The following is a 16,369-nucleotide window of genomic DNA, read 5'->3' as shown; positions in this document are numbered from 1 at the left end:
ACATGGTACGACTGAAGTCCTTCACAAAAGGGTCCAGGACAGTTTTCACGATCCCTGACACTTGTTTTTATGCCTTTTTCACAAAAATTGAACAGTGATGGTGCTAGAATTTCAACTGACACATATTTGTATATGCATAAAAACTAGCTAAAATAAAATAAGTATTGGAAGGTGAGAAATATCCTTTGACCTTAGTTGACCTGATGGTGACCTCACAGCTCACCCCATCCAGACCATGACAGACGAGGCGTAGTGATTGCTCTGCACCTCAGAGACCCTCTGAAGAGCTTCTCAAAACTTGCCGCATATACCCTGTTCTGGCAGTTAAAGCTCTCTTCAATGGTGAAGCCTTTCTCATCATAAAAGAGTATTCTCCACTGCCCATTGTTGACATACCCCTGCAGGAGCTGCCCTGATTTTAGTTTCCTTTGTTGCTACGGTCTTCAGAAAGTATCCTGGATATTGATCGTGATGAAATGTGGAACTCCTGTGCCATTATCTTCTGCTTCTGCAGGATTTAGCAGGATACAAGCTGCCACTATTCTCATACTGCGAGGTAAACCAACCCTCATGCAGTCTTTCACACTACCCGTCTCAGTAAATTGCTGTATTGTCTGGTAGATAAACCTTTTGCTGATTTTTCAGCTGTTTCAGGGTTTGAAAAATTTCAGTAGACAACTTCTCAAACCTGTTCAAGGCAATTAGAACTTCCCTGTTCTCGTACTCTCCCTACTCCATGCTTGAGCTAAGATGATTCACTCTGTTGAGCACACTCTGGTGATGACTAACCTTCAGCACAAGGATTGCTTCCTACTTGGAAAATGGTTCTACAGCCCAAGCCAAAAGTTTGTGACAGTATTTATGGCTAGATTTAGTATGTATTTCAAAAGGAGATATCTGGCTATACAGAACTCACAATCATTAACTTAGGTAAATTTCTTTTCTACTTATTAACCATGAGCCCATTACAGGGAGATGGCTAGAACATTATGGACAACATCCATAAAAATGTTTGAACCCCACCTGCATGGATAGAACACAGATGATGACTACTACTGAAGGAAACCTTACCTTGCTTCAGTAGGCTCCACTCTGACTTGATCAAACACCTCAAAGTTAATCCCATGTTTAGTCAGACTGTCAAGGGTGGTGCGTGCAGGAGCAAGCTTGCCAATGTTAGGATCAGTCATCACACACACCTTCTTCACGTTCATGTTGGCCATATCCATCCCCACCTCTTGAGTGACACCCTTTCCGTAGCGGATAGTGGAGCACGCCATCTGCAAACAATTGGTCAAGATGTGACAGAAAGCACTGGAATATATCTCTTACAGGAGTAGTAGTAAAAGTTCATAGATAAATATTTAAATTCATAAATAAATATTTATTACTAAGTACTGTAAACTGAATACTAGCATGCGTCTTATAACTGGCACCATCAAATCTACTCCAAGTCACTGGCTCCTGATGCTGTCTGGAATAATCCCACTTGATATACGAAGATCTTGTTTGAGAGTGCAGTAAGATCTGGAGTAATCATTTGCTATCTGTCCTAGGCGACGTACCAACTGTCAGTCTCCAAAGATAACCACCCCTTTTGTAATACTGCTATGAAAACATTTACCAAATGCAATGCTTTGGACCGCTGGAAGAACTCTACAGGGGATTCTCCCTGCATTGTGTAAGTAAGTGATTCGTCTTTATTCGTGGCGAAGTTAGGGCTCGAGGCCCTCTCTTACACTTAACCACAACATTTAAAATAATTTACTTATATTTTTAAATAAAACTAATCATTTTAAAAATAATATAGTACTAATAGCAAATATGGAGAGAGTAATAGAAGAAATAATTATACAATGTACAACATGACAATATAAATGAAACATGATGATAATTTTAAAACTAACACTAGTAATAATAAAAGAAGGAAAACACAGTAAAAAAACCTATAACTAGCAAATACATTTCTAATTTTTATGAAAATAAGCTCATTCACGCACTCATTCACACAACGCACATCGAACAAGTCAGCTAGAGGTATTCAGCAAGTGATTTCGGCAATCGATCATTAATGGTAGCAGGGAGGGTATTCCACAGCCTAGCGGCAATGACTACAAAGGAGCGGTTGTAAGTCCTGGAGTGACTGAGAGACATTGTTAAACAGGAGCCAGATCGTGTATCATGGTTGTGATAGGAGGAGAGGTAATTAAAGTTTGATGAGAGATAATTCGGTACACCTGAGTTTAGAACTCCATGCAGAAGGGACAACATGTGGAGACTGCGATGCTCATGAACACGAAGCCATGACAACTTCCTATAATAAGGTGAAATGTGAGAACCATATCGCAGCTTAAATATAAATCGAATACAGGTGTTTAAACTCTGTTTGAGCATCTTGTTACTGTCTTAAGTTATGTCTGTAAGTACAGTGTCGCAGCAGTCTAGAATTGGTAAGATTAGGGATTTTACCAGTTGTATTTTAAGATGTTTTGGAAATATGGAAGAGTAGCGTTTGAGAGGAAAAAGAGATTTCTGCACTTTACGGCATGTATTTGTCACTTGTTCAGTCCAGTTTAGTGTCTCAGTCATTATAACACCTAGAAGTTGATTATAAAGCCCTTCCTCAGAACATTCTCTACTTTGTAAACCAATGTCGGCTTCAGGCCAAGAAAAGCAGCTGAGTAGACTTCCTACTGCCAAAAGCAGAAACACTACAGTAAATAGAAAAGCTAGATGTTCAGCTATATCATGCTAATGTCTGATGTGAATTTATATTTTTGTTATTATGTATATATTGTACATAACTGTTATAGATTGATTATTGGACATACTCGTGAATGGTCCGCTGTTGAAGATGCTGTCTTTTTGTAGTGACAAAGTAGTTATTACCCATGTAGTATAACCGATTCATTTTGTGTGTGAGCGAGTCAGTTAGTGCAATGAATATTGTGTCTGGTGTTTGTTGGAAGTAACTAAAATTAGTGATAATTCTTTAAATTTTACCTTGAAGTTCAATTAGTGTATGGTAGATTAAATACTATAGATTACATAGGTTAGGTTCACTTTGCTTTGAAATTGGCTAGTAGGAAAAATAGGATTCTTTTTTACATATATGTAGGCTTTTTGGTACAATGCTTACAGAGACAGGTTGTCATATGCAGTTGTACCTTATACAAGGTTTTACATTTGTATCGGTACTAGGCAAAGTATTTCGAATAGCACTATCAGATCCATTGTACCTATCATAAAAGTAATAATTTCTTTAAATAAATAATACGATAGCCTTGTAGCTTCTTAAGGATTAAAAAAATTTCAAAAGAATTTACAAACGATTTGATTTACGTTGCACTAACACAGACATGTCTTACGGCGACGATGGGATAGGAAAGGGCTACGAGGGAGGAGGAAGCGGCTTTGGTCTTAATTAAGGTACAGCCCCAGAATTTGCAGTGAACATGGAAACAAAGGAGTGGATAGGGAAAAAGAATGATATGTTGCAGGAAGCAGTCAATGGAGAGGTTTCCATGACCTGCCTACTTCCTATAGAATGTCAGTGTTTTGTTCTACATTAGACATTAGATGAACTAGATTTCACTCTAGAGATTTACTTCGTAGCCCGAGGTCCTAACTCAACTTAAAGACAACATCATATTATGACAAGATCACAACCATAATTTTAGTTGTTATATGTATTTTAATGTTATAATTATTCCAGTGACAATGTCTTTATCTTATATACATATGTTTTAGTTATCACATGATCTATTTAATTTTTATTCTGGCTGAAGGTAGCCACTAAGTGGCTGACTAGTTCCAAGACTAATGTAATATTATTTACTTGATGTATTGTACTGCAAGGGTGGACCCTCTTGTCAGTTTACTTCTTATAATTGCACTTCAATACGGAACAAAAATGAAATTTATAGCTTATAAGGATCTCGACAATGCGAGCCAGGCACAACTGAACTTGAGCATGGGAGAAAATTACCCACTACCCCACAGTGAGAGGGAGAAGGGAGGCAGAAACAATTCACTCAGTTGTTGCTATGTGACCATGGCAGACAGATCAGTATTACTCATAGTGCAAATTCATTTCAAAATTTTTGCTCATCTTGCAATAGATTCAGACAAAGTTGCCCGCAATCCCAGGTTTTTACTGTATAACTTAAAAACTTCCTTGCCTTAATTGTTTACCGATACAGCAAAAAATAAGGAAAATATCAGTGAAGGCTGCATGGAAGTCCAAGAACCAATAATAAACTCTACAGAGATCATCAGGGCTATATATTTTTATATCTGTCTTACTTTTTTAATACTAACCTGTTACCTACTTGGTTTTTATACTGGAAGGTAGAGATCATATCAAGAGCAGCAAAAAAAAAGGATTAAAGTGGACAGAGAGCCAAGAAGGGAGTAAATCACAAGAAGCTGCAGACAGGGACAGGCATGCCCACCTACATGACTCAGAATCACAGGAACAACATGATGGGTTGACAAAAATGTAATCGTGCACATGCTAAGAGATTGTTGCATCAACAAGGTGTACAACAGCTAGCTTATTAATCCCCCTGTAGGTAGGGGTGGTAGTATCCCCTGCTCTGCCGTAAGAGGCAACCCCAGGGGCTCTCAACTTGGGAGAGTGGGTTGGCGACCACGGGGCCCTGAGCTGAGTCCTGACATTGCTTCCACTTACTTGTGGCAGACTCCTCACTTTGATCTATCCTATCTGACCTCCCTTGGTCAACTCTTGGTTTTTCTGACCCCGACGGTATTGGAGTATTGCAAGAAATCAGCTTCATTTCCCATATCTCATTTTTTTTTTAACTGAATATTGTTTTAAGCATAACAAGGTACTTTTTAAAGTTGTGTTTTAAGAAGAAGAAAAATTCTTTGTTATTTCACCTATGCAATGCAATGTAACTGAAGATATTCGTAAGGAATGAAACATGTTCTACAAATAATTAATTTGCTTAAAGCAAATATATAGTATCAAACAGGTGGAAATTTATTTTTATTGATTCATGGTACAGTACTCAAGGCCTAGGGAGTCTTTCATTTTCTCGCCCTTCACGGCCTTTGTCTTTCTTTATCCGATACCTTCATTTTTCGAAGTTTCAGATTCCTTCCATTTTCCTCTCTGATTAATGTTCTATAGAGGATGGTTGCCTAGTTGTACTTCCTCTTAAAACAGTAATCACCACCACCACCTAGCTTATTAACCTCTTAACATGAAAACCCGAGTATACTTGGGGTTTTATATATTTATATAAAATAAAATCGCTCATTGGTCGGTACCTAATTTAAAAGCCCGAATATACTCGTTTCTTGTTGTTTCTCAATATTTCCACCAGATGTTTATGAAATTATCACTTTAGTGTCCTATTTTTGCCAACAGATGTCTCTGACTCAACCGTAGTGGATGTCGGTGACTCAGGCAGTTCGTTTTCGCGGCTTTCCAGCGATGTAGCATTGTGTGTTGATCCTTGTTTTAGGGCATTTCACACAGCCACAAACATTTGAACAGTAATGAGTGTCATGTTGTATTACTTGCCATCTGTTTAGTGCTGTGTTATTTATTTTAGAACCCGTAAAAAATATCACGAGTATACTCGGGATTTTAAAGCAGGAACTTTTCGGTGACTTATATTTCATTGTTAAGTTCAAAAAATGTATTTTTATTGTTACCACTGTCATTAGTTTTCAATAAATAGCCCATTTTAACAATAAAAAATTAGGTAAAAAAAATCACAATTTTGTAAATAATTGGTATGTTAAGAGGTTATCCCCCTGTGGGTGGGGGCGGTAGAATAACACCCACGGTAACCCCTGCCTGTCGTAAGAGGCGACTAAAAGGGGCCCCAGAGGCTCTGAACTTTGGAGCGTGGTTTGGCGACCACGGGTCCTTTAGCCGAGTCCTGGCATTACTTCAACTTACTTGTGCCAGGCTCCTCACTTTCATCTATCCTATCCGACCTCCCTTGGTCAACTCTTGTTCTTTTCCGACCCCGACGCTATTAGGTTTAAGAAGGCTAGGGAGTCTTTCATTTTCACGCCCTTCGTGGCCCTTATCTTCCTTTGGCCGATATCTTCATTTTTTGAAGTGTCGGATCCCTTCCATTTTTTTTTGCCTGATTAGTGTTACATAGAGGATGGTTGCCTAGTTGTACTTCCTCTTAAAACAATAATCACCACCACCACCTGTTAAGAGGTTAATAAACATTAAGGTTTACTTCAATTCAGTACTTTGCAACTTACCTCAAATGCATAGTCTGTTGATGGTTTTGCATTCTGCAATGTGCTGCCATGTGAACGATGATCGAGAGCACCATATCCACTACCAGGATTGGCATGGGCAGGACATTTGCACCTGTAAAACAAAGAAAAGAAGTGCTATGTATATTTAATTTTTTACTAGTGGTTTAACGTCGCACTAACACATCAAATGTTTTCGGCAATGCAAGGATGGGAAAGGGCTAAGACTGGGAAGGTAGTAGCCGTGGCCTTAATTAAGGCACAGCCTGGTGTCAAAATGGGAAACCATGGAAAACCACCTTCAGCGCTGCCGATGGTGGGATTTGAACCCACCACCTCCAGAATGCAAGCTAAAAGCTACATCACCAACTCGCTCAGTAGAAGAACATCTGCTGCTGAAAATACACACATTGTGATCCTAAGCAAGCATAACAAAAAGCTTACAGCTGTGGACATCTCCGCCAAAATCAACAGAGCAAGAGAACAATCAATGTGAAATATCATTTACATGATCTTGAGTTGAGGAAGAAACAGTACCATTACATTCTAATGAGCAATTCAGTAACATCTGGAACTCAACTTATTGGAAGAGGGTTTGTTCTGCAGCAGGATGATGATACGAAACACACGTCAAAACTATGCAAGAATCGTTGGGAGTTCTACAAGTAATGACGTGGCCCCCCCTCAGTCATCCGATTTATCACCCACAAACTCTGCCAAAAGGGAAAACAATCTTCTGTCAACAGCTGAATGATCTCTGGTATGCCTTTTGCAAGCTTAGGAAACTATAACCACAGAGATGTTGGATAAACGATCAAGAAGAATTTGTCGAGCAGCAATCAGAGCAGAAGGGGGATACACAGCCAGTGGCACCAACTTTGGGGGGGGAGCCAAGGTGTTTTCTGCCCCCACCAATAATGATCTTAGGGGTACAGAGTGCCATTTTGCCCCCCCCACCCCAAAAAAATTCTCCTTCTGGATAATAACTGCGCTTAAAACGTGGAGAGCCGGTCCCGTGGTGTAAGGGTAGCATGCCTGCCTCTTACCCAGAAGCCCCGGGTTCGATTCCCGGCCAGGTCAGGGATTTTTACCTGGACCTGAGGGCTGGTTCGAGGTCCACTTAGCCTGCGTGATTAGAATTATTTTTTTCTTTTTTGCTAGTTGCTTTACGTCGCACCGACATAGATAGGTCTTATGGCGACGATGGGACAGTAAAGGACTAGGAGTGGGAAGGAAGTGGCCGTGGCCTTAATTAAGGTACAGCCCCAGCATTTGCCTGGTGTGAAAATGGGAAACCACGGAAAACCATTTTCAGGGCTGCCGACAGTGGGTTTTGAACCTACTATCTCCCGAATACTGGATACTGGCCGCACTTAAGCGACTGCAGCTATCGAGCTCGATGGGATTAGAATTGAGGAGCTATCTGACGGTGAGATAGCGGCCCCAGTTTAGAAAACCAAGAATAACGGCCGAGAGGATTCGTCGTGCTGACCACACGACACCTCACAATCTGCAGGCCTTTGGGCTGATTTTACTTGTGATTATTTTTGATAGTTTTGTACATAAAACATCCCTTCAATATATTTATTTATGCATGAAGTTCTATTTTTCTGTTTACTTGTGAATATTATTGAAAACTCCATACATAAGACTCGTTCAAAAATGTATTTGAAAAACAAGCTCCATTATTGTTCTGCTTTTTTTTTTTTTTTTTTTTTTTTTTTTTTTTTTTTTTTTTTTTTTTTTTTTGTGAATATTGTTATTATATAGGAATATTTGTATTAATAGTTGTTCATCATTTCATATGCCTACATTCATGTTAATCGTGCCCCCCACCCAATAATTACCCTAAGTCGGCACACCTGAACACATGTGATAAATATCATTTTTTATCCGTATTGATGATATTTGATTGGAATAATAACAATAAGTTAATTTATTAATTTGACCACCTAATCAATACAATAAGTCTTGTCTTTGTGGATTTACATTGACATGTTAGCTAAAATAGTACATGTTTCGCCTTGTACATAGCCATCATCAGCCATTGCCTTAACCTTGAAATAAAATCAGGCACCTGATTTACATGTTGTTGTTTGAGTCATCAGTCCATAGACTGGTTTGATGCAGCCCTCCATGCCACCCTATCCTGTGCTAACCTTTTCATTTCTACGTAACTATTGCATCCTACATCTGCTCTAATCTGTTTGTCATATTCATACCTTGGTCTACCCCTACCGTTCTTGCCACCTACACTTCCTTCAAAAACCAACTGAACAAGTCCTGGGTGTCTTAAGATGTGTCCTATCATTCTATCTCTTCTTCTCATCAAATTTAGCCAAATCGATCTCCTCTCACCAATTCGATTCAGTATCTCTTCATTCGTGATTCGATCTATCCATCTCACCTTCAGCATTCTTCTGTAACACCACATTTCAAAAGCTTCTATTCTCTTTCTTTCTGAGCTAGTTATCGTCCATGTTTCACTTCCATACAATGCCACGCTCCACACAAAAGTCTTCAAAAACATCTTTCTAATTCCGATATCAATGTTTGAAGTGAGCAAATTTCTTTTCTTAAGAAAGCTCTTCCTTGCTTGTGCTAGTCTGCATTTTATGTCCTCCTTACTTCTGCCATCATTGGTTATTTTACTACCCAAGTAACAATATTCATCTACTTCCTTTAAGACTTTGTTTCCTAATCTAATATTTCCTACATCACCTGCCTTCGTTCGACTGCACTCCATTACTTTTGTTTTGGACTTATTTATTTTCATCTTGTACTCCTTACCTAAGACTTCATCCATACCATTCAGCAACTTCTCGAGATCTTCAGCAGTCTCAGATAAAATAACAATATCATCCGCAAATCTCAAGGTTTTGATTTCCTCTCCTTGGACTGTGATTCCCTTTCCAAATTTCTCTTTGATTTCCCTTACTGCCTGTTCTATGTAAACATTGAAAAGGAGAGGGGACAAACTGCAGCCTTGCCTCACTCCTTTCTGGATTGCTGCTTCTTTTTCAAAGCCCTCGATTCTTATCACTGCAGACTGATTTTTATACAGGTTGTAGATAATTCTTCGTTCTCGGTATCTGATCCCTATCATCTTCAGAATCATAAATAGCCTGGTCCAATCAACATTATCGAATGCCTTTTCTAGATCTACGAATGCCATGTATGTGGGCTTGTCCTTCTTGATTCGATCCTCTAAGATCAGACGTAAAGTCAGGATTGCTTCACGTGTTCCTACATTTCTTCTGAAGCCAAATTGATCTTCCCCCAACTCAGCTTCAACTTGTTTTTTCATTCTTCTGTAAATAATACGTGTTAAAATTTTGCAGGCATGAGATACTAAACTAATAGTGCGGTAGTTTTCAAACCTGTCAGCACCGGCTTTCTTGGGAATAGGTATAACAACATTCTTCCGAAAATCGGATGGGACTTCTCCTGTCTCATACATCTTGCACACTAAATGAAATAACCTTACCATGCTGGTTTCTCCTAAGGCAGTCAGTAATTCAGAGGGAATATCATCAATTCCAGGTGCCTTGTTCCTATTTAGGTCACTCACAGCTCTGTCAAACTCTGACCTCAAAATTCGGTCTCCCATTCCATCAGCATCAACAGCCCCTTCATGTTCCAGAACGAAATTATCTACATCGTTACCTTGATACAACTGTTGGATATGCTCCTGCCATCTTTCTGCTTTGTCTTCTTTCCCTAGAAGTAGCTTTCCATCTGAGCTCTTAATATTCATGCACCTAGATTTCCTTTCTCCAAAGGTTTCCTTGATTTTCCTGTATGCAGCATCTACCTTTCCCAGGACCATACAGCCTTCGACATCCTTGCACTTCTCCTTCAGCCATTCTTCCTTAGCTACCTTGCACTTTCTATCCACTTCATTCTTTAATCGCCTGTATTCTTTTCTGCCCTCTTCATTTCTAGCATTCTTGTATTTTTGTCGTTCATCAATCAGGTCTAGTATCTCCTGAGTTATCCACTGATTCTTAGTTGATCTTTTCTTCCTAACATTTCTTCAGCAGCCCTACTGACTTCATTTTTCATGACTCTCCACTCTTCCTCTACTGTGTTTCCTTCGACCTTTTCATTTAGTCCTTGTGCAACATGTTCCTTGAAACAATCCATCACACTCTTTTTTTTCAACTTGTCTAGATCCCATCTTTTTGCATTCTTTCCTTTCTTCAATTTCTTCAACTTCAGATGGCATTTCATGACCAACAAGTTGTGGTCAGAGTCCACGTCTGCTCCTGGGAAAGTTTTGCAATCCAACACCTGGTTTCTGAATCTCTGCCTAATCATAATGAAGTCTATTTGATACCTTCCAGTGTCTCCAGGTCTCGTCCACGTATACAGCCGTCGTTTGTGGTGTTTGAACCAAGTATTGGCGAGGACTAAATTATGGTCAGTGCAGAATTCAACCAGCCGACTTCCTCTTTCGTTCCTTTGTCCCAATCCAAATTCTCCTACTGTGCTACCTTCTCTTCCTTGGCCTACCACTGCGTTCCAGTCTCCCATCACAATTAGATTCTCGTCACCTTTGACATATTGTATTAAATCTTCTATCTCCTCATATATTCTTTCAATTTCTTCATCATCCGCTGAACTAGTAGGCATATAGACCTGCACTATTGTGGTGGGCATTGGTTTGGTGTCTATCTTGGCGACAATAATTCTTTCACTATGCTGGTCGTAGTAGCTTATCCGCTGCCCTATTTTCTTATTCATTATTAAACCAACTCCTGCATTACCCCTGTTTGATTTCGTGTTGATAATTCGGTAGTCGCCTGACCAAAAATCCTGTTCTTCCTGCCAACGTACTTCACTTATACCAACTACATCTAACTTTAGCCTATCCATCTCCCTTTTCAGATTCTCTAACCTACCACAACGATTCAAACTTCTAAAATTCCACGCTCCGACTCGCAGAATGTCAGTATCCATCTTCCTGATGATCGCCCCCTCTCGTGTAGTCCCCACCCGGAGATCCGAATGGGGGACTAGTTTACCTCCGGAATATTTTACCCGGGAGGAAGCCATCATCAGTACATCATTCATACAGAGAGAGCTGCATGTCCTCGGGAGGTGGTTACGGCTGTAGTTTCCCGTTGCTTTCAGCCGTGTAGCAGTATCAACACAGCTAAGCCATGTTGAGTATTATTACAAGGCCGTATCAGTCAATCATCTAGACTGCCGCCCTTGCAACTACCGAAAGGCTGCTACCCCCCTTTCGATGAACCATTCGTTAGTCTGGTCTCTCAACAGATACCCATCCGATATGGTTGCACCTGCAGCTCGGCTATCTGCATCATTGGGACACGCAAGCCTCCCCACCGCGGCAAGGTCACATGGTTCGTAGAGGAGGCTGATTTACATATGAATGAAATAAAATAAAACTAATTTTTAAAAAAGCAATGGCTGATGATGCCTATATACAAAAAGAAACATATACCATTTTATTTACGTGGTCAAATTAATAAATTAACTTATTGTTATTATTCCAACATCTGAACACAGCCGAGCACAAAGTTAGAACAGTATAGTTATGTAATATTATCATTTTCCATTATTTGAAGTATAAATTGCTTTATAGTGTGTCAATTTATATATATTGCATGCCTATGTATTCTGATGTCAAATATATGTCATTGAAATATCACTAATCTGCTGTTAATTCATAACAACATCTAGAGTATTCTATAGGTGCCGTGAGTTTAAACTTTTTAATGCTAGTGTATACATTACTTGATTTCCACTTGTTTGTTCCTTTTCATTACTTATTGTTTTATAAGACACTGAGGTGTCAGAATTTTGTCTTACAGGAGTTCATTTACATGCCAGTAAATTTAGCAACAAATGGCTCACATACTTGAAAATACCAGTGGACTGATGATGATGATGCTCGTTGTTTAAAGGGGCCTAACATCTAGGTAATTGACCCCTAACGGTACGAAATGAGACGACAGTTTAAAAGTCCAAAATTCATCCACCGACCACAATTCAAAATGTGATGATGAATGAATGGATGAATATGAATTTAAAATAATCAGCAGATCCAACTCACAAGACTGAAAGTTAAAAATTCCAAAATCAATCCACCGACTAGAATTCAAAAAGACAACAAACATTGGTTATGAAATTAAAACAATCAGTGGATCTGCCCGCAATGCCCCACCTTCCCAGAAACTATCTTGAAACGGTAGTATTACTGACTAAGGGACTGCCTCCGAAGGATAATCCTGAATCGATGATGCTTGTCATGCTTGTTGTCTAAAGGGGTCCAAAATCCAGGTCAATGGCCCCTCATAATGGTACTTATCGCTAGTAAAGTAGAACCATGGTATTTCTCATGTTGCAGTACTAATCAAAAGTACCCTGGACTCACGGCACTCCGCACATTAGGGTACTACTTACAAGTATTGCACGTCGGACAGGTAACGCAGACCTTTGGTGTTTCTCACATAATGGCGCCACTCGTAGTCAACGCAAACACATAGTGTTCCTCACCTAGGTGTACTAATCACGAGCGCCGGTATTCCTGTGGTGTTCCTCACATAGTGGGTACTAATCACAAGCAACATAAACCCATGCTGTTCCGCATATAGTGGTACTAATCACAGGTACTGCAAACCCACAGTGAACCACTCTCTGCTGCTACTGATCATAAACCTATTGTGTACCTAACATAGTGGTACTACTCGCAAGTAAAGGCGATCCATGGTGTTCCCCGCGTGATGGTACTAATCACAAGTAGTTTCATGGTTCTAATTCAATCATCCCATAGTCGCCCCTTTTAGTCACCTCTAATGACAGGCAGGGGATACGTGGGTGTATTCTTCGTCTGCGTCCCCCATCCACAGGGGGTACCAGTGGACTGAGCTGGGATCAAACTCATCAACGTGGGCTCTGCTGTCAGAGCCATACAAGTGTCAGGGATGTAAGTTATGTTAATACCATCATTCCTTATGCAGCCGATCCCTACAATGTACAGTGTGATAGGATCAGGATCATAGGATCAGAATGATATGTAATAGCAATTTCCTTCTCAGTGAGGAACGCAACGGGAAACTATTTCATTAGTACACCTCTTCAGTGATGCACACTTTCTTTAACAGCCCTCAGTGATCCAACCAACCTTCTGGATGAGGACTCTATTTATACATATGAGTTGCTAAAATATGAATTAACTTATATAGACCGGAAGAGCATTTAAAGGTATGTCATTGTTTCAATTCATCATGCTGTGTGTTAATGGAAACAAAAAAATTATGTAAGAAGATTAAGTACAATTAAGTGGGTGCTCTGATAATGAGTATTCTTTAAATTATTTCAGTTATTTGATCAGTTGACAGTAATTTTCATAACTTTACAGCCGTGAGACCCAACAGGGTAGTACATCTGCATCCAAGGGTGCCCATGCCCGGGGGCAAGGAGGAGACGCGGCCCCCCTCTAGCTCTCAGGGAAAGGTAAAAATCTAATGTAGTCAGGCGTTTTTCTTTCAAGAAAATGGTTTAAAAGTCGGTATTACGTAGAAGTTGTAGTACCGCCCCCCACCAGCAGGCAGGGGATACCATGGTTGTTATTCTACTGCGGAATACAAGTCGCCATTCATCTTCCAAAATTTTAAAAATACTACATACCCCAGGTCTAGGCCCCACCCTACAAACTGTCATATGGGCGCCCGTGTCTGCATCAGATTACTCTCCCCGTTCTCTCACCCTGTTCTCGCCGCGACCCTACCAGATTCGGGGAAAAGCAGCAACAGAAGACGACATGAGTTTATGATAAGCATTTTACAAACGTCGAACATTCCAAACGAAAGTAAACTTTTCGTCGGATTTCGAACGAGGACTTCTCAGTATGTACTGCTCGGTAACGCTAATGATTACGCCGCAGAGTCGTGCGAAGAAAGTAAACCCAAAAAAAAAAAAGAATAATTAATGATATTTAAATTTACTTCACCAAACAGTCCCAGGACGTAACTTACAGAACGTAATTTCATCAATAGAGTCTGGATGTTTAGGTAGTTATTAATGAGTTAGAATGCAACCCAACTTTTCGTAATGTAGCGAGAGTAACATAAATTGTAGGGGGTTCTAATAGGCCGGGACCCTAGTATTTATGCAAATCTCATTGCAGAACTATTGTGCGGGTAGAGTATACATGGTATTTCGTTCAGTATGTTTGCATTTTAACCTTAACCCTACTTTATTTGCCTTAACATTCGGGCTCTAATAACATCCACGCTGTTGTAACAAAGAGGTGTTGTAAGCCCGATATTCCACGGTCATCGACGTTGTAGCCAATCTTGTAAACGACAATACCATTCTCTTTGAGAGCCACTTTGCGCAGTGGTGAATATCATCAGCATCAGCTGATTTGTGGTCATTAACCTTGTTATGCCCGAAAAGTTGATGAAGTATACTTACGAAGCACTGGAAATAACTTGAAGCAAGTCCAATACCTTCCGACGTGGAACCATTTTCGCTGTTTTATAATCTGACTAGCTATATTGAGTACTAAGTATAAATGGGCAACTCCCTCCAGTTAACCTCCTATATTCCCTATCAGTTGATCGTCGAGGCACATAGTTCAAGGTTAGATGTGACGTTGTTTGTTTGATCAGGATAATTTGGGAGGAGATGTGGCATAATACCACATACACAACATCGGCGGTATTTCAAATTACAGTAGCAACGTTTTCTGCTAATTTCATCCTCAATGGCATCTATAACAAGTGTTGAGAGCTATTCAGCATTCATTAAAACGTGTGTTCTTGCCATTCTTAAATTTAATATTTTTAAAAAATGCTCTGTACCATTAGTTTTGGGTTATGTTCGATACGTGATCGTGTCGAATTTGCGAATCGGACTAAATGGACAGTTTGTTCGAACACTACGAATGTGTTTATTGTATTTCAATAAATGGTACAAGACGAGCTACTATATATTGCATACACATCAAATCCTCTGCGCCTGCACCCTCTTCTACTGATACACACAAAATACTGAAGCACTGGTCTCTAAATTCTTCAGAATTCTAATAGGTGTTGAATTTGTTATGGTTATATTTTCATATTAGGGTGTTAGATTTATAATCCAACTTTAGAAGCTAGAGCCCTGCTTGTTTATCAGTCTTGTGTGCATGTTTATTTTTTAGTGGTAAGGTAAGGGGCAGCTGTGTGATAATCTTTGTTCTTGTGAGCTCTCGATTAAAATAGCCTAACGTATGAAACTGTAGTTTTTACTTCTGCTTTTCCCACACCCTGGTGGCGTCGTGGGTTCAAACTATGTCGCACATCTGGACTTGGTCTTGTTTTACGGTCGGATGCCCTTCCCGACGCCAGTGTGTTTGTGGACTAACAAATACCCAGTCCTCAAGTCAGAAGAATTTACAATGTATAATTAAAATCCCCAATCCGGCCGGGAATCGAACCCGGGACCATCGATTCTGACAATTCATCCAAGGTGCCGGATGTACCGTAGTTATTGCTCTATGAAATCTGATAATAGATTTTTTAAGGGGTCTAAAATCTAGATCATTGGCTCTCTCTAAGAAAAGCCCTCAAGTAGGGTTGCCAGTTTTTTTCTGAACAAAATTGTCCTGTATAATCTAAGACATTCACTTCCTCAAATTATAATGTAATGATGTCTAATTGCTTTCTGAAAATGGGAAATAATACGCATAACAGTTTGTATGTAATATAAAAACTAAATAAAACACTACACCCTACGTTACTGATTTATGAAAGCAACAGCCACTGATTGGGAGACGAATCACCAGTTATATAGTACATCTTGCTCTTGAGTGAAGTACTTGCTGTAGTCACTCTCGGGGAAGTATTACTTATTCCAGGGGCGTATTCTCCTTGCATGCAAGGCATTCATTGGCTGTGTTATGATAGGGCGAAGAACTGTATGAAGTACGATTTGAGGTTGTTTCAAGTCAAGTATTGACAATTTTATTTCTCAGAAGTTCAAAATTTCAGCGCAACTGCATTAGTTACGTTGCTTGACTACATGTGGTGCTGGTATAGTCTCGCCGTCTAATCCACTGCAGATAGAAAGAGAAAGCAAATGGAGAAGGTAAGGGCATAAT

The 16,369-nt window shown here is 39.8% G+C and overlaps 1 protein-coding gene across 1 annotated transcript in view; it reads right to left on the bottom strand.

Annotated features, from left to right (window-relative positions):
- Positions 1 to 14,846, bottom strand: part of T3dh (Type III alcohol dehydrogenase) — a 50,198-nt gene extending 35,352 nt beyond the window's left edge. The window contains exons 1-3 of the mRNA XM_067154312.2: positions 14,701 to 14,846; positions 6,256 to 6,367; positions 1,072 to 1,280 (exon numbers count right to left, since the gene is read on the bottom strand). Of these exons, the coding sequence (XP_067010413.2) occupies positions 1,072 to 1,280; positions 6,256 to 6,367; positions 14,701 to 14,753 (374 nt within the window). The 5' untranslated portion in view covers positions 14,754 to 14,846. The remainder of the gene's footprint in view (positions 1 to 1,071; positions 1,281 to 6,255; positions 6,368 to 14,700) is intronic.
- Positions 14,847 to 16,369: the final 1,523 nt, after the last annotated feature.

Source organism: Anabrus simplex, chromosome 10 (assembly GCF_040414725.1).
Source record: "Anabrus simplex isolate iqAnaSimp1 chromosome 10, ASM4041472v1, whole genome shotgun sequence".
Taxonomy (NCBI): domain Eukaryota; kingdom Metazoa; phylum Arthropoda; class Insecta; order Orthoptera; family Tettigoniidae; genus Anabrus; species Anabrus simplex.
This window is presented reverse-complemented; position numbering and strand designations above follow the sequence as displayed.